At 52.0% G+C, this 24985-nt stretch overlaps 1 protein-coding gene across 20 annotated transcripts in view; it reads right to left on the bottom strand.

Annotated features, from left to right (window-relative positions):
* DTNB (dystrobrevin beta) overlaps positions 1–24985 on the bottom strand; it is a 172777-nt gene that overhangs the window by 33327 nt on the left and 114465 nt on the right. For 11 of the 20 annotated variants that reach the window (XM_071742339.1, XM_071742320.1, XM_071742322.1 and 8 more), the window contains 3 exons: positions 23712–23825; positions 19759–19855; positions 13994–14014 (listed from right to left, as the gene is read on the bottom strand). In XM_071742339.1, the coding sequence (XP_071598440.1) occupies positions 13994–14014; positions 19759–19855; positions 23712–23825 (232 nt within the window). The remainder of the gene's footprint in view (positions 1–13993; positions 14015–19758; positions 19856–23711; positions 23826–24985) is intronic. The other 9 variants (XR_011725478.1, XM_071742323.1, XM_071742324.1 and 6 more) reach the window with 1 other exon arrangement.

The raw sequence follows: 24985 nt of genomic DNA, 5'->3' as shown, positions 1-24985 counted from the left end.
GAACAGGAGACAGAGACACCTTTTCTTTTGCACCTTCTTGGGTCACGTAACAGAAAAAAAATAATAAATCTCTTCTACACAGAATCACTGAATGGGCTGGGTTGGAAGGGACCTGAAAGCTCATCCAGTGCCACCCCTGCCACGGGCAGGGACACCTCCCACCCGACCAGGATGCTCCAAGCCCCATGGCCAGGGATGGGGAAGGGATTTTTCCTCTTAGGAACAAAAATACTGGGAGTAAACCTGTGGTGAGCTCCTGCTGAGGGCAACAGCAGATGCTGTTGTGTCCCAAGGTCATGCAAGAGGCCCCACTTGGAAGGAGCAGGATCATGAGAAGATGATGGCACACACTGGCACACCAAGGGCTCTGGGGGGCACAGGAGACGATCCTGCCCCTTGCTCTGCTGGCAGGGGCAGAGCAGGGAGGGTTTTTTTTAATTCCCTGTTCTCTCAGGCTCAGCTGGTTCACAAACCCAGCACAGAGCTCCCTGAGCTGTCAGCTGAGCAGCAGCAGCGTGGAGGATGACACAGCCCCAGCAGCTCTGCTGTATTTTGGGTTTTTCCCTGTGGGCAGAGCAGCAGTTGCCATGCCTGGGCTGAGCTGCTGGGCTGGCAGAGGAGGAGATGTGGGGCTGAGCTGCTGGGCTGGCAGAGGAGGAGATGTGGGGCAGTGTTGGTGGCAGCACAGGCACCAGTGTTGGTGCCCCACAGACTCCAGCTCCCCAAGGATCCAGACTTCCCCTTATTTCTTTCTCTTGGGAAACCCCACATTGCAGCCTTGATGTTCCACATCACCATTCCATGCTGCTCTTGGATTTATAAATCAGAGAATCCCAGATGGGATTGGGTTGGGAGGGACCTTAAAGCTCATCCAGTTCCATGGGCAGGATACCTCCCACCAGCCCAGGTTGCTCCAAGCCCCTGAAATCCTGATATCTTGGTATCAAAGATCTCCTTGATGCATTTCTTGATAAACTCAGTACCAAGATGCTGAAGCTCTTCAGCTGCCATCAGCAGTGGGAGATTTCAGGACCAGAGGTTTCCAGTCTCCTGTGCTGAGGAAGAGGGAGGTGGACAGGGAGAGCTCAAGGGCTGTGCAGGAGTGACTGTGGCTGCCAGCACCCACCTCAGCACCCAGAGCACCCACCTCAGCACCCATCTCAGCACCCATAGCACCCACCTAAGCACCCACCTCAGCACCCATCTCAGCACCCATCTCAGCACCCACCTCAGCACCCATAGCACCCACCTCAGCACCCAGAGCACCCATCTCAGCACCCATAGCACCCATCTCAGCACCCACCTCAGCACCCACCTCAGCACCCATAGCACCCATCTCAGATGGGTCTCAGCCAGTGACTGAGGTTCTACACCAATGGATGAGGGAGACTGGAGGGTCCTTAGGGAGGAGTAACTGGAAATAAGGATGTGGTGATGGGGCCCCACCAAGGGGTGGACTGCTCTGACCACCCAGGGATGGGGTGTTCCTGGCCCCTGGATGTGCAGACTCCAACCTTCCCAGGGATGAGTGCCAAGAGCCCACAAACTGGGGTAACCCAGCCAGCAAGGGGGCATCTCCTGGAGTCCTCTGTGTTCCTGACCCCATGAACCCAGGGATGTTGTCAGGAACACAGGAGCTGCCAGCGAGCTGGAGAACCCCAAATGTAAAGCTTTGGATGAGTACAGACCAGGGGCTTGGACCCTACTACTGCTCCTTGCATTTTTTCAGACCCAGGAGGCTACTGGAATTCAGATCTTCCCTAACACAAGCATCTCCCCTGCCTCCACCCAGAGAACTGGTTTTGGTTTGGTTGGAAATGACCCTTGAGATGAAGGAGTCCAACCCTTCCCCAGCCCTGCCCCATGGCCCTCAGCACCACATCCCCAGGGCTCTGAAACCCCTCCAGGGATGTTTCAACACAGACAAGTTCAGAGAAAATTAATTTTCACATTAGCAGAGCTCTTCCTAAACTACATCAAGTCAAAAATACCAAGATTTTTCTGTTTCTCTGCTGGTTTCTTCATGGATTTAGGCACATCTGCTTTGGGCTCACCAAATTATTGGGATATTTACAGTAGTCAGATTAAATAACAACTACAATACAAGTGGTGCTCTCTAAACCCAATTTGCATTACATGATGATTTTAGTAGTTAGAACAGCTTTCATTTCACTCTGATAAATAAAAAATCCCCCGAGAGGTTTCAGTCTGACAGCATCATGAAAGGCCAAATCTACACCTGGAACAGATATTTCACACAACCAGGCTCTTAGGTAGGACTATTTTGATCTAGCTCGGAGGATAAATTGTTTCCAGCTATGATTTTTTTTTTAATATATATTCCTGGAGCATGGTATTTACACCAGTGTTTGACTGTGTGAAGTATTTTGATTTTTTTTTGATAGCTGGGTTGTAAATTCATGTTGTCACAGCGTGGCAGCTGTTGCCCTACAAGAGGAAGCTCTGCCTGTAGTGGCTACCCTAACATCTGAGGAAGAAAATAGCCATTGCCCCAACTTCCCAGGCCTTGAATTCAGAGTATTTCTGTAACTCTAAGCACCACTGCCTCTCTGTTTGCTGGGTTTCCCCATCTCATTTCTAGCACGCTTCTAATCAGCTACAACTACAAATAATAACTAAAAAAAAAAACCAATACAAAACACACAGCTCAAAGATTTTATCCTTCCAGGAGCACCACGGATGGGGGAGGACACCCAGGCACCTTCCTGGCCAAGCCAGAGCAAACTGCTAAGATCTCCCCTTGGCTGCAGGACCTGGGGATGCTTTTCAAGGAGAGCAGCTCTGGGGCTGCCAGCTCCTGGTGGGTTCTCATCAAACAACACCTCCAACTCCTTCTGCTCAAGCAACACCTTCAACACCTCCCCCTCCTCCTCCTCTCCTGCCCAGCCTGGATCTGTGCTTGGAATTGCCCTGATCTAAGTGCAGGACCCTGCACCTAGAATCAAAGAATGGGCTGGGTTGGAAGGGACCTCAGAGCTCATCAAGTCCAACCCTTGCTCCACTCCCCCCGTGGTTCCCAGCCCATGGCACTGAGTGCCACATCCAGGCTCTTTTGAAATAGCTCCAGGGATGGAGAATCCACCCCTTCCCTGGGCAGCCCATTCCAATGGCTGAGCACCCTCTCCAGAAAGAAATTCTTTCTAATGTCCAACCTAAACCTCCCCTGGCACAACTTGAGACCTCTTGTGCCCTCTTGTCTTGCTGAGAGTTGCCTGGGAAAAGAGCCCAACCCCCCCCTGGCTCCAACCTCCTTTCAGGGAGTTGGAGAGAGTGATGAGGTCTCCCCTGAGCCTCCTCTTCTCCAGCCTCAACACCCCCAGCTCCCTCAGCCTCTCCTCATAGGATCTGTGCTGGATCCCTTCACCAGCCCAGTTGCCCTCTTGTTGAACTCTGTGCCCAGCTCTCGGGTGTGATGACCAGAGCACATCTTGGTGTCAGGAGCAGACCTGGTGAGGGAGCACCCAGTCCCACGTCCACACCACTGCCAAAGGAGTTAAACAGCACTGGTACCAGTACCAGCCCCTGAGCAACACCACTCCTCATGGATCCCACCTGGACACTGAGACACTGACTGCAGCTCTCTGGGTGTGACCAGCCAGACAGTTCCTTACCCACCAAGTGGCCCATCCACCCACCCACCCCTCATCCATGTGTCCCCAGTTTAGAGAAAGGGACATGGCATGGGACAACCTCAGATGCTTTGATCAACCTCAGGCACGTAGGCCCAGGGGCAGTGGTTTCAAACTGAAGAGATTAAGATGAGATGTTAATAAGGAATTCCTTGGGGTGAGGGTGCTGAGCCCCTGGTTGCCCAGGTTGCCCAAGGAAGCTGTGGCTGCCCCATCCCTGGCAGTGTCTCAGCCCAGGTTGGATGGGGCTTGGAGCCCCCTGGGCTGGGGGAGGGGTCCCTGACCATGGCAGGGGGGGCACTGGATGACATTAAGGTCCCTTCCCACCCAAACCAGGCTGGCATTTGGTGATTCCATAACCAAGTCAACCCCAGCATGGCAATGGTGAGGCAGACACTGAAATGCAAACCCTTCTGTTCTGAGCTGGGTCACACAATGATGTGACCACAATCAGACTTCAGTGACCCCGACACCCCTGGGGTTCTGTCTCCTCAGGGCTCTTCCATTTGCTCAAAGTTGGAGTGCAGAAGTGTGTTCGTGGGCTGGGGAGGCAAAGAGCAAATTGGAGAGAGGCCAACAACCCAGCAGAAACTACCAACTTCAAAAAGATAAAAGTTTACAACAGAGTTAGTAAAAGAGTGATTTATGCCCCAAGGGATTATTTTGTTGTATCGGCCCATACCTAAACCCTTGTGCTGCATCTAACATGCTTTAACAAGATGTTCCAGGACTCCCTTTGAAAAAGACAACCCTTGTAAGGAGATGAGGTGAAAAAAGGGAGAGCTCCTTAGACAGGAAAGGGCCAAAACAGAGCAGAAAAAAAGCTGTGCAACAGATGATGAAACGAGCCCCAAATTGCTGCCATCTGTTTGCAACCTTTGCCCAGCGAAATGAATTTCATGTGAGGTCAAGAAATCCCAAACTGCCATTTCCTCATTACTATTAATAAGGGCCAGGTGCCATATAAACCAGCCCTGGATCCAGATGTCCTTCATGTGGCTCCCATTACCCTGCTGGGCCGGGGTGATGACGGGAGGGAAAGTACGACAGATGCACGCGCAGAAACACCCTTAATATCCATTTTCCTGCAATTTGAATTCCTGAGCATTGACAGGATTAAGCACCTTCCAGCGTCCCAAACGTCCACGGGTCAGCTCTGGGGATGGTGCTCCTGCCAGGTGGAAATGAGTCCTTCTGAAGTTAAAGGTCTGCGCTTGCACCGCGGGCTCCTGCCCCGTTTGCTGAGTGTGAGAATCAGCCCAAACTTCCTGCAAGTGTCAGCCCAGGCACAGGCAGCAGCTCCCTGGGGACCTGCAGCATCTTCCCGGGTAGTCTGGAATGTCTAAGCAAGCCTCAGCTCTCCCTGGCTCTACAAGGGGCACTCTCTGCTTCACACCAAAGAATGGTGAGAACGTTTGGTGCTGTCGTTCTGCTTGAGACTCAAACGCTGTGGGAAAAGCTGAACATCTCCCCAACCTCTGGCACTGGGCAGGTGGGGTTGGTGCCAGCCCAGTGCTACCAGACAGGAAAAGAAATGAGCAGTGGCAGAGAATTAAATCTCTCTCCAGATTGTCTCCTTCAGGAGCAGAGCCCATGTGGTGCCTGCACAGACTTCAGCTCCGGGACATGGCAGAGCAGGACCTTGGCACCAGAGTAAAGAAAGAGGCAGCATGGCCAGGAAAGACAGCACATCACCAACTCACAAACTGGTTTGGTTGGAGCCCACCCAGTGCCCCCCCTGCCATGGTCAGGGACCCCTCCCCCAGCCCAGGGGGTTCCAAGCCCCATCCAACCTGGGCTGAGACACTGCCAGGGATGGGGCAGCCACAGCTTCCTTGGGCAACCTGGGCAACCAGGGGCTCAGCACCCTCACCCCAAGGAATTTCTCCCTCCCATCTCAGCCCCAGCTCCCCTCTCCCAGCTCCAAACCCTTCCCCCTTGTCCTATCCCACTCCAGTCCAGCCAGGACATCACCTTATTCCAGGCCACCACTAACCCATGGCCCACACCTGAGAATCACAGAATGCTCATGGCTGGAAAGGACCTCTGAGATCACCAAGTCCAACCAAACAATTTCTCCCTCCCTCCCTCCCTCCCTGCCCAAGATCTCCTCTCCATCTCCCCTCTCCCAGCTGCAAACCCTTCCCCCTCGCAGGCTCCCATCCCTCCAGGCCCTTGTCCCAAGTCCCTCCCCAGCTTTCCTGGAGCCCCTTCAGGCACTGGAAGGTGCTCTAAGGTCTCCCCGTTGCAGCCTTCTCTTCTCCAGCCTCAACACCCCCAACTCTCTCAGCCTGGCTCCAGAGCAGAGCTGCTCCAGCCCTCCCAGCAGCTCCAGGGCCTCCTCTGCACTGGCTCCAACAGCTCCGTGTCCTTCTGCTGATGGGGACCCCAGGGATGGACACAGCTTTACCCCAGGGGGGGCTCCCCAGAGCAGAGCAGAGGGGACAATCCCCTCCCTGGCCCTGCTGCCCACACCCTGGGGGTGCAGCCCAGGACAGAGACTCCACAGGATGCTCATTTAAGAAGTTCCCCTCCATGCTGAAAGCAAACACAGTAAAATAAATCACTGCAGAGCTCTGTCCTCTGGCCGCCAGCGTTGCCAAACTCATCATCAGCATCACGTTTCCCAGGGACTAAACAAACATCAAGTGAAATCACATCTTGCCAAAACAAATGCAAATGCCTGTCATACATCTCTCCAGTCATCTCAAAGACCCCCCCCCCCACCGGAACCACCACCTCTCCAGGCTATGAATATCTGTGCCCAGACGTGGCAACAAACACTTTGGTGGAAACATCTACATGGAATGAAAAATACCAGCAACACACTGCAGTGAGCTGTCACAAACAAGTGAGAAAGGACAGAAACACCTACACAGTGAGAAGGCATCTTCATCTAGAAACCCCCCTCTGACCTCCCGGATGAGATGCTTACTGGTGACTGATCAACAGTTCCTACAGGATGAGCCTCAGCATGGGTTTCATGGTTCTACATGACCACAGACTCTGGAGAGACATTGCCTGTCCCCCCGTGCAGCCTTCCTCCCCAGCTGCCATTGTGGGAAGGAGACTTTTCTCTTACTGCTCATCCCTGCTCCAACACCCTCCCTGACCCACAGGTCTTCACTCCCTATGATCAACCCAAAAAGATCCAACTTGGAAGTGGCACCAGCCTCTTCCAGTTCAGCCATGGAGTTACAGACTCACTTAGGTTGGAAAAGATCTTTGAGATCATGGAGTCCAACCCTTCCCCCAGCAGTGCCCAGACCACCCCTGCCCCATGTCCCTCATCCCCACATCCCCAGGGCTTTCTCTGAAACCCCTCCAGGCATGATGGGGACTCCAGCCCTGCCCTGGGCAGCCTGGGCCAGGCCCTGACAACCCTTTCCAGGGAGAAATTCTTCCCCAGCTCCAACCTAAACCTCCCCTGGCACCACTTGACTTGTGCCAAAAGTTCCTCTTGGACCATCCCTTGTTCCTTGGGAGCAGAGCCCGACCCCCCCTGGCTCCAACCTCCTCTCAGGGGCTTGCAGAGAGCCACAAGGTCTCCCCTCAGCCTCCTCTGCTCCAGGATCAGCACCCACAGCTCCCTCAGATGCTCCTCACAACTTCTCCACACCCTTCTCCATCTTCTCCAGCCCCTTCCCCAGCAGATCCTCATGGATCCCCATGGTCCCATGGATCCCTCCCTATCCTCAAGCAGCCCAACTCTGCTGCCCAGCTCAGAGTCACCTGCAAACTGCCTGCGGGTGCCCCCTGTCCCCCAGCCCCATCTCTGATCAAGATGTTGAAGAGAAGAGGCCCCAGCAGTGAGCCCTGGGCCCAGCACTGCTCCCTCCAGCCCAGCCCCTCATCTTGTCACCCAGCACAGACTCCTCTCACCCAAGGCTCAGGCAGCCAAGTTCTGGGCCCTCAGGAGGAGGGGCAGAGCACTCTGAACACAGACATCAGCTCTCTGGGCTCTTGGAGCCCCCCCGAGCACTCGTGGCACACGACCAAACCTTCCCTTTCCTTCCAGCCACCCCCCAGAAATCGGCAGGAGCTGCTGGGACACCTTCCCTGGGCCAGTGTTCCAATGTTTCTCCTTTCACAGATAATGAGCATTAAGCAAAACAAAACCAAAACCATGCAAATAGAGAGAAAAAATTGATAAAAACTGAGAAATCTTCATGCTGGGCAAGCTCTGGAGAGAGGATCTGTTTAGGAAAGGAGCCCAACCCCTTCAGCTGGCTTTGGAGGACACTGCAAGCAGTAAGTGTATTTTTTTTTTCCTTTCCAGCTCTGCACAGAGCTTTGTTAAAAGGGAAGCGGCTCTAAAAGTTGGAACTTGGCAGCTCTGGGGGGAGGCAGGGCTTGGACCAGAGGAGAGGGAACAAACTCCTGCCTGTTGGGTCCAAACGCTGATGAAGTGCGGAGGAATGGGACGGAGGGAAGGGATGAATGGGATGGGGAGGCTGCAAACCCCCCCTGCCCGCTGGCCCAAACCTCCCCCGGGACAGCAGAACAGCCACGGCTGCTATTTTGGAAAAGGTCTCTGGTTACTCCAGCTCAGGAGCTGGGAACATCCAAGTGCTCTCTGCTGCCTCGGGTTGGACTCACCCAGCAGCTCCTCCATGCTGCTGGAGGCCTCCAAACCGGGCTGGAGGGACCAGAGGGACCAGAACCCCTCTGAGTGGCCCTGGAGGAGCCCAGGGATGCTTCTTCACCTCCATCACCTGGTGCCAGCACAGACCCAGACTTTCCAAACTATCTACTGACAGATAAACTCCATGGATACAGAGGGCTGGCTCCCTGGAGGACTTTACATCTTTAAACATCTAAATGGCTCTTTCAGGAGAATTCTGACATCCTTGAGGAGGCCATTAACATATTGGTATGGAGGCACCAACTCAAACCCTTCCTGGCAACCCCAGTGAGTTGCACCCTCCCCAGGAGTGTTCCTAGCACTGGAATGAGGTTCCTGACAGAACATCCCTGTGACACCTTCCAGCAGGAACATCCCCTGCCAGCTCCCAGGCTCAACAGCCCCAACACTGCCACCAGGACCCAGCAAACCCACTGCCCCAGGGACTTTGTCCCTGTCCATCTGATAGCACCTGGTGGGCAACCAGATTTGGTCCTTTCCTTAAATTTCTCCTCAGCAGGCAGCTTTGTCTTCTCCTCCAGGATCCTGCTTGGGCTGTCCACTCCCACCCTCCAGAACTGGGTCTGCCCCTTGTTTCAGAAGAGCTTCTCAGTGATGAGTATAAATAAATAACCACCACTCCAGCTGTGTGAGCTGCCAGCCAGGACCCATCACTGCTCAGCCTGCCCATCACCCGTGGAGGAACGAGGCCAGGAGGCTGGGGAGGTGACTGTGCTGAGGCACGAGGAGCAATTCTTCATCTTTCAGTTTCAGTGCAGCAGTGTGATGGTGGCAGCAGCCCAGACATCCATCGATGGATGGAGAGCCCTACAGGACCTCTGCTTGATGCAAAAATGGTGGAGAAGTGAAGAGCAGGTTTGGATATCAACATGATGAGACTCCTCCAGCTCTCACAGGGGTCTCTGAGGTTGGGAATTCCCCACTCACAGGTTTCTGTGTCTCTTGGGAAGGGACACAGGGACACCCTGGCTTGCTGCCTGGGCTCAGCTTGGCTGTTGCTGTTGGTTAAGAAGGTTCAGCACATCCGAGGTGCTGCTCAAGCTGCCTGGAAGGTATCATGGGTGTCCTCCTCCTCTGAACAATGGGAGGAGAGCAGGAATGCCTGACTCCCCCTCCTTGGGGTTAAGGAGCAACCCTCCCACAATATCCATAACTGGAGCCTGTCCAGTGTTTCTGATTGGCAACATAACCTCAAAATTCATCGTTGCTTGGTTCCCACCATCTTCTGCAAGGAGGAGATTTCCATTCCAGGGTTTAATCACTCCCATGTGAGCTCCTCTGCTGTGAAGCCCTGCCTGGGCCTGTGTGGCATTAGAGAAGTTCTCTTGTGTCACAGTATGAGCCCTTGATGCTCCTCTGGATTTGTTGTCTGGATTGTACTACATGCCAGAGACATCCTACACGTGATGTTCATCTCTCTGAGTCCCTTCCACCTTCCTTGAACACCAAGCAGCACACACAGCTCCAATGGCTTGTTCAGCTGACGACACCACAAAGAGGTTTTAATATTTAGCAGATTATTCACCAGCTGTGACATGAAAATGCTCCTGTTGTAAATTAGGATCAATGCTGGCAAAGAGCTTTATTAGCTGGGACACAATAATTGTAGCAGTAGTAGAGCAGAGTGTGGAGAGCATCTCCTGCTATGGGAATGGCATCTTTACACATGTGCTGCTCCTCAAGGGTCTGACCAGGACCAGCCCTGCTGATCCCAAGGGCCAATCCTGCAAAGGAGGAGACAGTCCAGAAATTCAGAACCTCACTAGGAGAGCCTGGTAGGGTATGGACTTTTCAGTAAGGCCTGCACTGACAGGACAAGGGGTGATGGTTTCACACTGAGAGGGGATTCATACCAGATAAAAGGGAGAAATTATGCATGCTGAGGGTGCTGAGCCCCTGGCCCAGGTGTCCCAGAGAGGTGGGAGATGCCCCATCCCTGGAACTATCCCAGGAGAGGTTGGATGGGGCTCTGAGCAGCCTCGGGTAGGAGATGTCTCTGCCTACTGGATGGGGTTGGATTAAATGGTCCCTTCCACTCAAACCATTCAATGATTCTGTGAACATGGGGCACAGAAGTTATCAGCCCTTCCTGTAAAACCCAGGAGCAGAAGCAGTGTCTCTCCTGAGACAAACACCTTATGATTTGCCAGGGTTGTTGGACCAAGACTGGCCAAGAGACACAGCAGCTTCTAAGACTTCTGAGGACATTTCTGTGGCTGGAGCCTCTCGGATGCCACTGGGCTCAGGTCTGTTGCTGGGGATTCAAGTCAGGGATCACAGTTTCTGTAGGCACTTGGTGGCAACAGCAGCAGTCAAGGAGTTTCTTACTCACCTCCCAGGAACAGCCAGGATCTCTGCTCAGTGCTTACACACGGAATTACTCTGGCTGCAAATACAGGAACTGCCCCAGCAGGGTGAGTGTCTCTGCTGGGGGGAATGCTGGCTCTTGGTGACAGCCAAGACATTCAGCATGGCCCCAGCAGCCCCTGAACACAGCACACGTTGTCTCAGTTAAATGCAGAATGAAACTGGAGATTCCCAACGTGGTTGCTGCTGCTCTGGATCTGCTGCCAGCCCTGAATCAGTGACTGCTTCTCACCTTAACCCTTCATGTCTGCTCCTGGTGCCACACAACCCATCTCACAACCATCACTCCAGATCACTCAGACACTGGGATCTCCTCTTCCACAGGACTCAGATGCTGCTCCACATTTTCCCTCACATGTGCTTCTGCTCTTTCTGGACCAGTCCACAGACCTCCAGGAGATACTGGGAGACCAAGCTCTTCTCCTCTAACTTCTTTTTCCAAGACAAATGCTTGTGGACCCAAGGATGGATCACACCCTAGGCTGATGCCCTTTCCCAGCTACCTCAGGGCTTTATACACGTGTAGGGGGAAGATGAGACCCAAGAGCCACCAAAACTTGCAGAAGTTCTAAAGGACAGGGGGATGTTTGATGCTATTTTTATAGTTCTGCAGTGTTTCCTCAGCCCTGACACTCAGCCCTTTGTTTTGTTATTGGAGTACATGGATGACCATGAAGTCCTGAAGACATCTGGAAGCCAGGGTATGGGCCAACGAGTTCTTCTGCACTTTGAGCTGGAGATCTGCCATGAGCTGCCTTCCAGAGCACTGGAACACTGGGATGGGCAGGGATGTCACCAGGGATGCTGGAGTCACTGCTGTTTATCCCCATCAGCAATGGTCCAGGTGCCTCAAGTTTGCAGGCAATGCACAGGTGTGAGGAGAGGCTGAAAGGCTGAAGAAATGTGTAGGTAGGGACCTCACCAAGCTTACCAGTGAGTACAAGGTCTGCTCCTGGGAAGGAGCAGCAAGTGCTTTCTGGGGCCTGGCTGAGAGGGGAAGAACAAGGTGTTGTGGTCCTGCAAAGAAGCTGAACATGAGCCAAAGAAAGCCAAATAGAAGACAGTCCCCAGCATCCTGGGGTGTTCTGTGCTGTCAGCAGGGCTGGGGTGGGGATGTGGGGACCCTGCCCCCAGCTCAGCACTGGGGAGGTGACAGAACCATGGAATCACAGAATGGTTTGGGTTGGAAGGGACCTGGGACATCACCTTCAAGGGTGAGCAGAGACACCTCCCACCAGACCAGGCTGCTCAAAGCCCCTTCCAATCTCTCTGGGTTCCATCTGGAGTGTTGGGTCCAGTTCTGGAAAATCCTGAACGTGAAAGATTTGGAACAAGACTGGAACAAGTCCAAGGAAGAGTCACACAGATGATGAAGGAACCAATGTGTCTGCCCCACGAAGAGAAGCTGCAGGAGCTGGAACTGGATAGCTGCAAGAAGAGGAGGCTCAGAGGGATCTTAGCTGCTCTATAAAGCCCTTGTGGAAAAGACAAAACAGAGCCAGATCCTTCTCTGTGGTCTCCAGTGAAAGGACCAGAGGCAATGGAACTACAGGCACAAATGGAAATGAAGGAAATTCTGCTTAAAAATAAGAGAAAAAACTTGCTCATGGGGAGGGTGGTGAAGCACAAGAACTGGTTGCCCATTGAGGCTGAACACGTTGGGACAGGATGCTGAGCTCTGGCTGACCTTGCTTTGCACAGGGGGTGAAGGAGAAGATCTCCAGAGCTGGGTGGTTCTCAGCCAAGTGGAACATCACGTCCTGGGGCTTCCAGCTTCTTCAGGCTGCACCTCTGGAGTGAAGAGGAGAGCATTTCCAGCTCCACCAGCCCATGCAGATGTAAGGATGTAAAGCTTCCACTCCTACACCCACCAGCGTGTCCTTTGCTCGGCTAAAATTTGCCTTCTTGAGTTTCAAATAATTTTTGTCTCTCTTTATCCACCTCCCAGCTCAGCATTCCAGGAAAAGAAGGAAGGTAGAATTGGACAAATTCTTCCTTTAATCTCATATTTACCCTTCTTCCAGATCCACAACCCAGATGAACCTCACGACCCAGGAAGAAGGAGCTAATTTCACAAAGTGACTCCACACAGATGATTATTCCCAGCAGTGATGTTGGGCAGGAGGATGACAAACCCTGCAGCATTCCACCTGCCCAGCTAGACAGCAGCTGGAGGGCAGGGCAGGTGCTGTCTCAGTTGTTTCTTTTCCTCCAGGAAATTCCTGGTCCCTTCATGAAGCCAAAGGATTTCTGCAGGGTGCCTTGGTGAACCCAGGGATGAACCTTCACTGGCAGCATCAACCCAAGATGGCCTGGGCTCCAACAGAAGATGCACCACTTACCCCACTCTTAAACTGAGGACAGAACTTTCATTAAAGGCCACCCAGGAGTCACTGACACCCTGGTTCAGCACAGGCAGCACTGAGATGATTTCAGCAACACAAGTTACCCTGGAATATGTATTTCCTTGCAAAAAAAAAAAGTCACCATAATTTCCAATCCATGTATCCAACATCCAATTTGAGCACCTGACAAACAACAGGTAAAAAAAAAACAACCCAACAACCTAGCACGGGGAAACAGAGGATTAACCTTCATCACTGCTTGGTGGGTAAAGCAAACCAGGATGGAAAAGGCTGGAGGTTTGTTCTGCTAGAGAGACAACACTGAACATCTGGCTACTACCAGGAAAAGCAAAAGGGCTCCCTCTGGAGTGGATTCTGAAATTAACACTGGATCCAGATTGTCACAGGTGGGCAGAGAAAATGAAAACCAGTAACAAAGCAAAACATGTTCTTCTCTCTCGTTTACTCACCCTGCTCACAATGAGCACACTGGGACTAATTCAAGGAGACTTTATCATGACTGAGAGCTATGGATCCATGCCCAGAATATTAAGTCATTAATTAGTTTCCATGCATGGACTTGTATGTGGCAAGGAGGGAAATGAAAGGATTCCTGAAGAGACAAGAAAGCTTTCTTAGTATGTACAACACCCCAGAGAAATTGCCAACACAATAAATTACAAAGCCAGCTGAGAATCCACATTTTCCACCCTGGATGGTCATGCACAATTCCATAACAACCCAAGGAATGCAGCCACTGGTCCTGTACCCAGGGTGAGAAATGCAATTTGAAAGGGAGAGAGGAGCAGCTTTCAGGATGTCAACAAAACCATGCTGGAGTGTTGAGGGCAGCTTTCAAATTCCCAAGTGAGGAAGACCCCACACTCCCACGCTTCATTTGCATACAAGCCAATTAACAGAAAATTGTTTTCATGCACAGAGACAAAAAAAAAGAGTTAGATCATGACAAACTGAAGTCAACTTACTGCCTGCTTTTGCTCTTCTTCCTACAAACGTTGGCAAAAGAAAAAGGTGAAGAGAGAAAGAGGATGGATTAATTACTGCACAAAAAGGAAACAGACACAGAACACAGCCCAGGCCCCACAGCAGATCAGAAACACCACTGGACATGAAGGGAGATGAGGACATGAGCAAAGGTGTCCCCTGCTCCATGCCTCAAAGCAGAGTCTAAAGTGGCCTTTGGTGTTAGGGAGAGCTGACCTCATGGGATGGATCTCACAGGTCTTGGATACAGGAGAGGAGATCCAGTGGATACCTTTCCTTCTACACAGAACCTTTACCAGCTTCTCTTCCTACCCTGGACCCAAAAAACATTGAATTGTTTCGGTTGGAAAAGACCTTGGAGATGATGGAGTCCAACCCTTCCCCAGCACCCCTGCCCCATGTCCCTCATCCCCACATCCCCAGGGCTTTCTCTGAAACCCCTCCAGGCATGATGGGGACTCCAGCCCTGCCCTGGGCAGCCTGGGCCAGGCCCTGACAACCCTTTCCAGGGAGAAATTCTTCCCCAGCTCCAACCTAAACCTCCCCTGGCACCACTTGACTTGTGCCAAAAGTTCCTCTTCTCCCATCCCTTGTTCCTTGGGAGCAGAGCCCGACCCCCCCTGGCTCCAACCTCCTCTCAGGGGCTTGCAGAGAGCCACAAGGTCTCCCCTCAGCCTCCTCTGCTCCAGGATCAGCACCCCTGGGTCCCTGGGCAGACTTGTGCCCAGCCCCTGCCCCAGCTCCATTCCCTTCTCTGGACACACAAAGCCTCACAAAGCTCAGACTGCCACCCCCTGAAGTCTGGAAATCCCACCTGGGGGTGCAACCAGAGCTCTTCCCTCATTTCCCTGTGTGCAGAGATTTGCCATCATAAACACCCAACCTTCTCCAGCCTCAGTGGAAAAAAACATCACCTGGGTCAGAGAGTGCCCATAGGGTCCTCCACCCATGGGATTCAGGAGGACAAATGAATGTGTCACAACCAGATCTGGGATGGGAGGGGAGAAACTGAGAGGCAAAAGCACCAAAAACAGGGGGTCAGGACAAAAATGCAGAAGAAACAATTCCTCTGGTGCACTGCAAGCTTTGTCTGGATGGATGGATCACTGCTCATTTGGAAGGTTGGATGGGGCTTGGAGCACCCTGGGCTGGGGGAGGGGTCCCTGACCATGGCATGGGGTTAGAACTGGAGGAGCCTTAAGGTTCCTTCCAACCCAAAACAGTCTGGGATTCTATACAACAGTAAAAAAGGTGAAATAGGGATGAATTTATCCTCTTTTGAAGCAAGGCAATGTACTCCACAATCCTGCCAGGCAATGGGGTCACATCTATAGGAACACTGCTGGGAACCAGCAAAATATCCCATTGTTGCTTCCATAATTCAAGGGTTTGCCCAGATGTTGTCTTTGCAGATGCAGCAACCACTCTGAGTCCTGCCTGGGGCTGGGGGTTGGAGGAGGAGGAGGAGAAGCAGTTGTGTGCACAGCAGGGCTGGCTGCAGGGTTTTGATGACCCTCATCTACACAGAAATGGCAATTACAGCTTCTCCAGCCTCACAGCATCACAGAATTGTTCTGCTAAAGCCCTTTAAGATCACTGAGCCCAACCATGAGGGGTTGTGTTCCCTGCCAGAGCAGAGGGACCACTGGTGAGCACGTCTTCCCCAGGAATTCAGGTCAGGGAACTACAATCCATGAAGGAAAAGCTCCTTTTGGCTTTGACATCCATAACCTCATTCATCTCCCCTCTCAGCAGCATCACCCAGAACCCATCCCTTAACCTGCAGCAGCTTCTCCTCAGTGACCACTGCAGGGACTGACGTTTCCCAGCTGTGCACTGAGGGTCCATTTGGGAACGACCCTGGAGAATTCCCCATTTCTGGGCAGATACTTCTGGATTTTTCCCCCAAGACCTGTTTTTATTTCAGGTGCCTGTTTCAGCAGATGTTGGGCCCATCTCTGCCCAGTCACTGGCTCCTGGTTGCTCCTCCCAGCACTGGGATTCACAGGACCAGATGTTGAGCCAGCTCAGGGAAAAGGGCTGCAAGGATCTCCCCTCCACACCAACAGAAGAAGTTGTTAGATTGAAAGATGAGGGTTTGGCACTAACTGCAGATGTGGAAAAAAATCTACCTTGGGAGGCATGGAGGGTTGCTAGAAGGAGGGAGCAGTTATTAGATTATCATCACATCAGCTGATGAGGAGATTGCCACTGAGGAAATGGAAGAAGGGACCTGGGATCTGTCTCCTGGATGCCCACCCAGCTGGGAGCCAGACCCCACGAGGAGGTGATCCCCACACCCACTGCTGAGGGTGCCAGGGGAACAGGGGGGCTGCTGATGGCTTTGAGGACAAAGGGAAAGCTGAGCCCATGGCCTGGCTGATGGAAAATAAGATAAAAAATGCTGGAAAGAAGTTGCTGACGACAGAACTGACAACACAAGGACACGGAGCTGCTGGAGCCAGTGCAGAGGAGGCCCTGGAGCTGCTGGGAGGGCTGGAGCAGCTCTGCTCTGGAGCCAGGCTGAGAGAGTTGGGGGTGTTGAGGCTGGAGAAGAGAAGGCTGCAACGGGGAGACCTTAGAGCACCTTCCAGTGCCTGAAGGGGCTCCAGGAAAGCTGGGGAGGGAGTTGGGACAAGGGCCTGGAGGGATGGGACCCTGCGAGGGGGAAGGGTTTGCAGCTGGGAGAGGGGAGATGGAGAGGAGATCTTGGGCAGGGAGGGAGGGAGGGAGGGAGAAATTGTTTGGTTGGACTTGGTGATCTCAGAGGTCCTTTCCAGCCATGAGCATTCTGTGATTCTCAGGTGTGGGCCATGGGTTAGTGGTGGCCTGGAATAAGGTGATGTCCTGGCTGGGCTGGAGTGGGATAGGACAAGGGGGAAGGGTTTGGAGCTGGGAGAGGGGAGCTGGGGCTGAGATGGGAGGGAGAAATTGCTTGGGGTGAGGGTGCTGAGCCCCTGGTTGCCCAGGTTGCCCAAGGAAGCTGTGGCTGCCCCATCCCTGGCAGTGTCTCAGCCCAGGTTGGATGGGGCTTGGAGCCCCCTGGGCTGGGGGAGGGGTCCCTGACCATGGCAGGGGGGGCACTGGGTGGGCTTTGGGGTCCCTTCCACCACAACCCAGGCTGGGATTCTAAGTTTGCTCAATGCAAAACCCATCCTTAATCTCTCATCAGGACATTAACAACCTCCAAACCAGCAACCAAAGCAGCTGAGAAATGTTCTTGGCTGTGAGGCCACAATCCCAGCACGGCTCAACATGGGAAAAATGTGGGAACCTCCAGAGAACAGCTCTGTCCTCCCAAAGCAATGCTTTCCTTTCCCTCCTGACCCAGGCACCAAGCTCTCAGACAGCCCATGTCAGGTGAGCTGAACCCAGCTCTAAACGCTGAGGTGAAGGCAGCATTAAAAGTGTAAAAAAATACTGCATGAGAAAATGGAAAAAAACCCCATAAAAGCGTGTGGCATAAATTATAAATTAGAATTTTTGAAATGCACCAACTGATGACAAAATCCAAAAACTTGCAGGAACACAGAATTGTGTCTGGCAGGGCTAAAACCACCAAAAAGGAGACTCGGAAATGAACAAAAATATCAGAGACAGAACAAAGCCTCGAGGTGGTAAATTGTTTCTTGGTGGTCATGGTAAAATTTTCACAAGGGAAAGAAGAATTGGTATTTCTGCTGTGTCTGGCTAGAAGTCCTTTCCCCTCACAGTTGCTGGCAGCAAACACTGGAGTGTCTTCTACTAATAAAGAGAAAAGGTGTTAAAATTATCTCCTAGAAATAACATTTGCAGATCCACAGGCCTGGGGAGCTTGCAGCTGGGATTCCTAAAATAATGACACCAGGGCAGGGAGGGGAAGTTTTGGGAGATTTTGAAACAGCCAGGGACTGGAACTGGTGTTCAAAAAGGGAGGAAGAAAACTTGAATAAGCATCAACATCCTACCCTGCCATGAATTTATTCAAAGTAACAGAAGTGCTGAGACAAGACTCAGCTAATAATGAATGGGAAGCATTGGAACCTCTTGGCAAAGAGGTTTGGCCAAATCAGCCCCATTTTGTTAAGTGCTGGGAGCTGGGCTGCTGAAGGCAGCTGTGATGTTTGCAGAGCTGCAGCTCTCTGGAGGGCAGCCCTGCAAGAGGCTGTCAGAACAGAAATAAAGCACTTTGCAGGGCTGCAGACATGGAAGCCTTCAAAAAGCATCCCCTGGTGCAGAAAGGGCCCCCCAAAAAGGGGAAAATGGTGATGAGGAGAAGTGAAACCCTCTGGTGACTCTCTGCTAAGGTTCAGAGAAGAATTCTTCCTCTTGTTGTTTTTTCCCCCAATTAAAAATTACATGAAAATCTGGAGAAAGCAAAGAAGTCACCCATGAGAAGTGTGTGTTGAGAGGTGCCCTCCCTGAGATGGGTGAGGAGTGTGCAGGAAAAGCCCAGAGCTGCCCAAGCACATCCTCATTTAGTGCTGGGAGAGCCATGTGTGCTGGAGCTGATGAGTGTAAAATGAAGCTAAATGCATTAAAACTGAACACGAGGCATGGATTTTTATCTGTGCAAGCAAATTTGCACGGGCAGTGAGTTCTCCCTTCCTGCTCACTGCAGCTCAGGAGCAGATGTCTTCCTGGAGGATGCCTTAATGGAGGAGAAGCTGCCAGGCTCCACAGAGAGCTCGGGAGGGGAAATGCAGGAAAAAAAAAAAAAAAAAGTGTGTTATGCAATGTGCAGAACCAAATAATGACAGTGGAGAAAGGCTCACGGGAGGATTCTGGTTGGAAAGGACCTCAGGAGGACTCAGACACAGCCTCCTACTCAGAACAAGGTCAAACTCAGCTCAGACCTGGTGGCCCAGAGCTCTGTCCTGCCTGGTCTTGAAAACCTCCGGGGATGAAGAGAGCCCCAACCTCTCTGGGACCAGCTCACTGCTCCTGCATCCTCATGGGGAAGAACTCTCTCCTTATCTCCAGTCCTATTTGTCCTCACAGTTTTTAAACAGTTCTGGGAGCTGGGGGAGTTAACGAAGAGACAGAATCATAGAATCCCCAGATGGTTGAGATTGGAGGGGACCTTGAAGCTCATTCTGGCTGCAACCCCCCTGCCATGGTCAGGGACCCCTCCCCCAGCCCAGGGGGCTCTAAGCCCCATCCAACCTGGGCTGAGACACTGCCAGGGATGGGGCAGCCACAGCTTCCTTGGGCAACCTGGGCAACCAGGGGCTCAGCACCCTCACCCCAAGCAATTTCTCCCTCACATCTCAGCCCCAGCTCCCCTCTCCCAGCTCCAAACCCTTCCCCCTTGTCCTATCCCACTCCAGCCCAGCCAGGACATCACCTTATTCCAGGCCACCACTAACCCATGTCCCACACCTGAGAATCACAGAATGCTCATGGCTGGAAAGGACCTCTGAGATCACCAAGTCCAACCAAACAATTTCTCCCTCCCTCCCTCCCTCCCTCCCTGCCCAAGATCTCCTCTCCATCTCCCCTCTCCCAGCTGCAAACCCTTCCCCCTCGCAGGGTCCCATCCCTCCAGGCCCTTGTCCCAAGTCCCTCCCCAGCTTTCCTGGAGCCCCTTCAGGCACTGGAAGGTGCTCTAAGGTCTCCCCTTCTCTTCTCCAGGCTGAACACCCCCAGTGAGTCTCTGCAAGTTCCTCCTGTTCCCCAGGATCTGTAAAGCTTGGAGCTGGGAGCAGGCAGAGGGGATGCCCAGGGTGGGTCAGGGTGCCACAATTTCTGGTGGGTGAGGATTTACCTTCAGCAGCTTCATCAGCCCTTCCAGCTGCACCATCAGCTCCCTCCTGCTCTCCTGCAGTGCTGACATCCTCTGCTCCAGCTCATCCTTTCTCTGCCTGTTCAAAGGAAAGAAGAGTCAGAAAATAACCCCGGGGTGTTTCAGAAGCCCTTCAGGAAAAGCACCTGTAGGAAACCATCAGGCTTGTCACTGAAAATCCCCAAATCACTCAGCCCCTGGGTAGTAGGAAGCCCTTTTTTTTTTTTTGAGAGCTCTACATTTTGAGGGGAAAACCCAAACCAAACCATTTTATCTTGGCTTTCTGAAGGACAGAGCCAACCCCCTGCAGAGCCCTCAGACAAGTGAGAACCAGCGACAGGAGGAGAGAAAACCAATAAAAATAAGAGAGTAAAAAAAGGCTGCAGATGTCTGGTGAGGAAAAGCAATCACCTGGGGGGCAGGAGACCCACAGAGCTATTTCTGTGAGGGGGCTGACATCCCTGAGCCCAGGTAGCAAGGAAAGGAGAGAGAGGTGACCTTCCCCTTCCTCAGCATCAGAAAACCTGTGTCCTCTGCTCCTGCAGACACCCAGCCCTGAGGGACTCTGGGAAACACAACCCTATGCTTCCAGTTTATATTTAAAAAAAACCACAGAAGGGACTTGGATACAAAGAGAAATTCAAAGAGTAACTGCCCACCTGCCAGAGCTCAGTTTTTATTTCATCTGAGAAACACTGAGCCCCACAAACCACAAGAAAAAACCCAACATTTATTCATCTAGCATTGTTTCTGTGGACATCATAACATCTTAAACCAAAGCTGAAGCCACCACATATCCTAGACTGAATTTTTAAATGCTTTAAATTATAGCTGTGTTCTCATGTGACAGGCTATGGATAAATATTTTTGGAATTACTAATAACCAGCTAGTTTTATTTGGATATTAGGAACACTCTCTTTACTGAAAGAGTGGTCAAGCCTTGGAACAGGGTGCCCATGGGTGGAGGGGATCAAAACCCCACGTGGATGTGGCACTTGGGGACATGGATTAGTGGGCATGGTGGGGTTAGGTTGATGGTTGGACTTGATGATCTTGGAGGTCTGTTCCAACCTCAGTGATTCTGTGATTCTATGCTTTTAGAACAACCAACAGGACATCAGAACCTGGAAAAAAAAAAGGGCCATTTCCTCAGACTGAACCAACCTACTGAGAACCAGAAACGACCCATGCCAGGCAGCAAGAGCTGCTAGAGCTACCCAGCAGAATGAACTTCTTTCCACACTGGTTCTAGAAGGGACAGGAGACCACAAAGAATTGACTACTCTGGGTATTTCTTTCAGCACCCTTCTTCTTTTTATTTTATTTTGAGGACTGTGGTTATTAAATGCCAAAACCTACCCCAAAAGTAAGGCCTTAAAGAGATGACCACAGGTGCTTGGTCACCTCCTGGGTGTTTAGGTCCCCCCAGACACAGCTTTACCTGGCTGCATGGTGTCTGTGCTCTCTCCAGGCCTGTTCAAAGTCTGTGGCTCTTATCCTACAGTTACTTCAAGGTTATCAACCACAAATGCTGCAAACATGTGGAACCAGAAGAGCTCTGCAATGTTCATGAGGACTGAGCATCAACCAGCACACTGCTTTGGGCTGATCTTACTCACTGTCAATGCCCTGCAGCAAAGGAAGAAGCTGTTTGCCCTTGACAAAGGGCTTTAAATATTTTGATTTTTTTTTTTAAAAAAGGCAAATGACCCCTAGAGGCACAGTGTGCTGGGGCAAAGCAGGGCCCTGGTGTGGGGATGAGCAGCTCCTGGCTGCATCCAAGGCATCCCACAAGAAGTCCCAGGACTCCTCTCCAGGGCTGGGCTGCCTGCAGGTTTTTAAACCCAGGACAGGTTGATTTTTGATGGATTAATATTTTTCTTTTTTTGGCTTTCAGAGCCTAAATTCTACCCAGCAAGTGAAGATCATTTGGTAACTTGCCCTTAGGTATGCCCAAAGGCAAGGCCATCCCCAGGGGAACATCTCCTCCTTGGGGACACTTTGTGAAGTCCTTCCACACCAGGGATCATCTGCTGCCTGAGAACTCCCAGAGTGATGCTGGGCAGTCAGGAGAATCCATCTGGGTGTGAATCTGATGGATGTCTGGTGGCAGGGAAGCCAAGGGGAGCTCTGCCCTGCTGCCTGCAGACAGATGGGGCACCCAGGACCAGGAGGGCACTTGGCAGCTAAAGGGAGGGCAAACCTGTTCTGTATGGGGAAACTGGAAAAGCTCGAGTTGTTTATGCAAGAGGAGGTGGGAAGGGGAGGAAACCAAAATCTCTGCAGACTCAGAGAGAGGAACTCTGGAAAAGAATCTTTTCAGCAAGGGGGAAGGATGAGGTTTGGGAAAGGGAGCTCATGAAGGTTGGAAATAACTCAGAAGCTTTGATTCTCCCAGGCACAGACAAAGCACAGGAATCAGCTGACATCCCATGAGCAGGGTCAGGGGATGTGGTTTTCTTTCCACCTCTACAACAAAAGCTGCCAGCTCTGTCTGACAGGGATGGAGGTAAAAAGGGCACTGCAGGGAGAACTTCCCAGCCCGTGTGACACCCACCACAGGCAACCATCATGACCCCACATGCTGCACATCCTGAATCCAACCTTTTTTTCCTCCTTTTCCACTGCAATTTACATATCTGAGGGGCCAAAGTGGCTGCAATGATCACTCGGTACTTTTTTTTTTTCCTTTAGCAAAACACCATCTCTCTAAAATCCTCCTGGTTTGTTCCAGATAATCTGCATTTTGGACAAAGGTCTTCAGAAAATACATGAAGGGACTAAAAACTGCATCCCTGCTCTTGAGATTATTGCCTCTCTTTAAAAACAAGATTTAGTTGTGGGCTGAACCTGGATGGTTTCCAGCTTAAGCTCTTGGTCGTTCCATCACCTTTCTCTGCTGGGTCAAGCAGCACATCAACCTGCCTTTTAGTCTCCTTTTCCCCCAATTCTGGCATAAATATTTCTGGGAATTGTCTGCATCTTCTCCATATGTTTTTAAAAAATCCCCATATTAAAGTAAAGCATAAAGCCAGAAAATCCACGAGCTGTTATCATCAGGTAATCGAATGAAAAGTTCTGGTGAGAACCCAAACTGTGCTGTAACACAGCAAACTCTATGAAAACATAAAAGAAGAAGTTGAAAGCCTTAAATTGTGCAGCACAATTTTTGGAAAACCTTTCACCATTCCTGGGCAGCAAAACCTGACCCCAACCAATGAAACGTTTCAAACCTACCCCAGGTTACAGCATTTTTGAAGGCTGAGCTCTGAATGAACTGGAAATTGGAGACAAACCCAGACACAGCCAGAGAAAATCCCCTCCCCACCACCCAACCCATAAAACCCCTCAATCTCCAAACACTGCCCACTCCTCCCTGGCACAAAGAAATGCAAAGGGAACCAAGGAGGCTTTGGGGACCATTTCCCAGCTTCCTAGTCCTGTCAGGAGGGGTGGATTTTCAGAACTGCACTGATTAATCAAATGAGTGACATTTCCCTCCAGCTCCACTCCTCTGGACACGTGGTGAGCAGATAATGCCCTTGCTGCTGGGTTTTCCTATGGGTTTCCCCTTACAGTTCCTTCTCTGAACTCCACAAATCAGATTCGTTTTCAGAGATGATTTTATTTACTTCTAAATCCACTTTTAAAAAAAAATTTGCAATACACTGAAGAATTCAGCACTTTAAATAACACTTCAAGGCTACTGAGGAGATGCTGCTCCCACCACATGGAAATCGTGGAATGGTTTGGATTGGAAGGGACTCAAAGCTCCCCCAGTCCCCCCCCTGCCATGGTCAGGGACCCCTCCCCCAGCCCAGGGGGCTCCAAGCCCCATCCAACCTGGGCTGAGACACTGCCAGGGATGGGGCAAGAGCCCAGGGGCTGACCCAGGTACCAAACCCCCAGAACCTCTGGGTGATTTCCCTGTTACCGTAGCAGCCGAAGCTCAGCCAGGAGCGTTGGGTTCTGCTGAGCCTTCTCGGGGGTGGGCTGAGAGGCTTGCTCATGTTCCAGCCTCAGGCGCTGGATTTCCTGGAGAATCTCTCTAGAGAAACGACACAGGGGAGATGGAAGAGGAAGGAGGTCAGCTCTGCACTCCCACAGCCCTTCCAGCACCTTCTGCCAGGCTGCTGCTGGCTGCCAGGTTGACACCAGAGGCAGGTAAACCAGCACAGCCCTGGGAGCTGCTGGAACACACACAGGAAATTTATTACTTCATTAGGAGCATGAGATCACTGCTGTGCCACAGTGCTGCCAACACCTCCCCAAACCCTTCCCTGCAGAATGGGCTCAGGGACCATGCAAAGAGGAAAAAAGTTTGATTTTCAGTATATTCTGCAGGCACCAGAAAGCTTCAGAGAACCATTGAATCCCAGCCTGGTTTGAGTGAGAAGGGACCTCAAAGCCCACCCAGTGCCCCCCCTGCCATGGTCAGGGACCCCTCCCCCAGCCCAGGGGGCTCCAAGCCCCATCCAACCTGGGCTGAGACACTGCCAGGGATGGGGCAGCCACAGCTTCCTTGGGCAACCTGGGCAACCAGGGGCTCAGCACCCTCACCCCAAGCAATTTCTCCCTCCCTCCCTGCCCAAGATCTCCTCTCCATCTCCCCTCTCCCAGCTGGAAACCCTTCCCCCTAGGAGGGTCCCATCCCTCCAGGCCCTTGTCCCAAGTCCCTCCCCAGCTTTCCTGGAGCCCCCCTCACCTTTCCAAGGGCTCCTGGCAGGTCAGTAGGAATAAGGAGAATAACAGCTCATAGAGAGAGACATCCTGAGGTTCCCCCAAGGGAAGGCAATCAGCCAGCAGCCCAATTAATGGCACTGGTTCTGCACAGCCCCAGGGGAGGGAAGGTCCCACCTGACAGCCAAGGCCTCTTTGTTGAAATGGAAACCAAATCCTTCTGCCAGAGGAGATCATAATCTGTGATCTTCCTCCCCTGTTTTTTTTTTTTTCAAACCCTTGGAGCTGTTCTCCACGAAGGGTTTCAATCCAGCACTGATTGAGATCTCCCTTATCTCTGATCTCCACCAACCACTTCAAAGCCCCGAGGGCTCTTGGCAGATGCTGGAGTTGTGCTGGTGCCCTGCTGCAAGGATCAAGCTGCTCTCCAGGAACTGGGTCTCCTCCAAACCATCCTGGAGGAACCCCGTGCCAGGAGGTCACACAGAGAGGTTCTGGGGTAGCCCAACCACACAGCACAGGGGGTTT

The sequence above is a fragment of the Heliangelus exortis genome, chromosome 3 (genome assembly GCF_036169615.1).
Source record: "Heliangelus exortis chromosome 3, bHelExo1.hap1, whole genome shotgun sequence".
Classification (NCBI taxonomy): domain Eukaryota; kingdom Metazoa; phylum Chordata; class Aves; order Apodiformes; family Trochilidae; genus Heliangelus; species Heliangelus exortis.
This window is presented reverse-complemented; position numbering and strand designations above follow the sequence as displayed.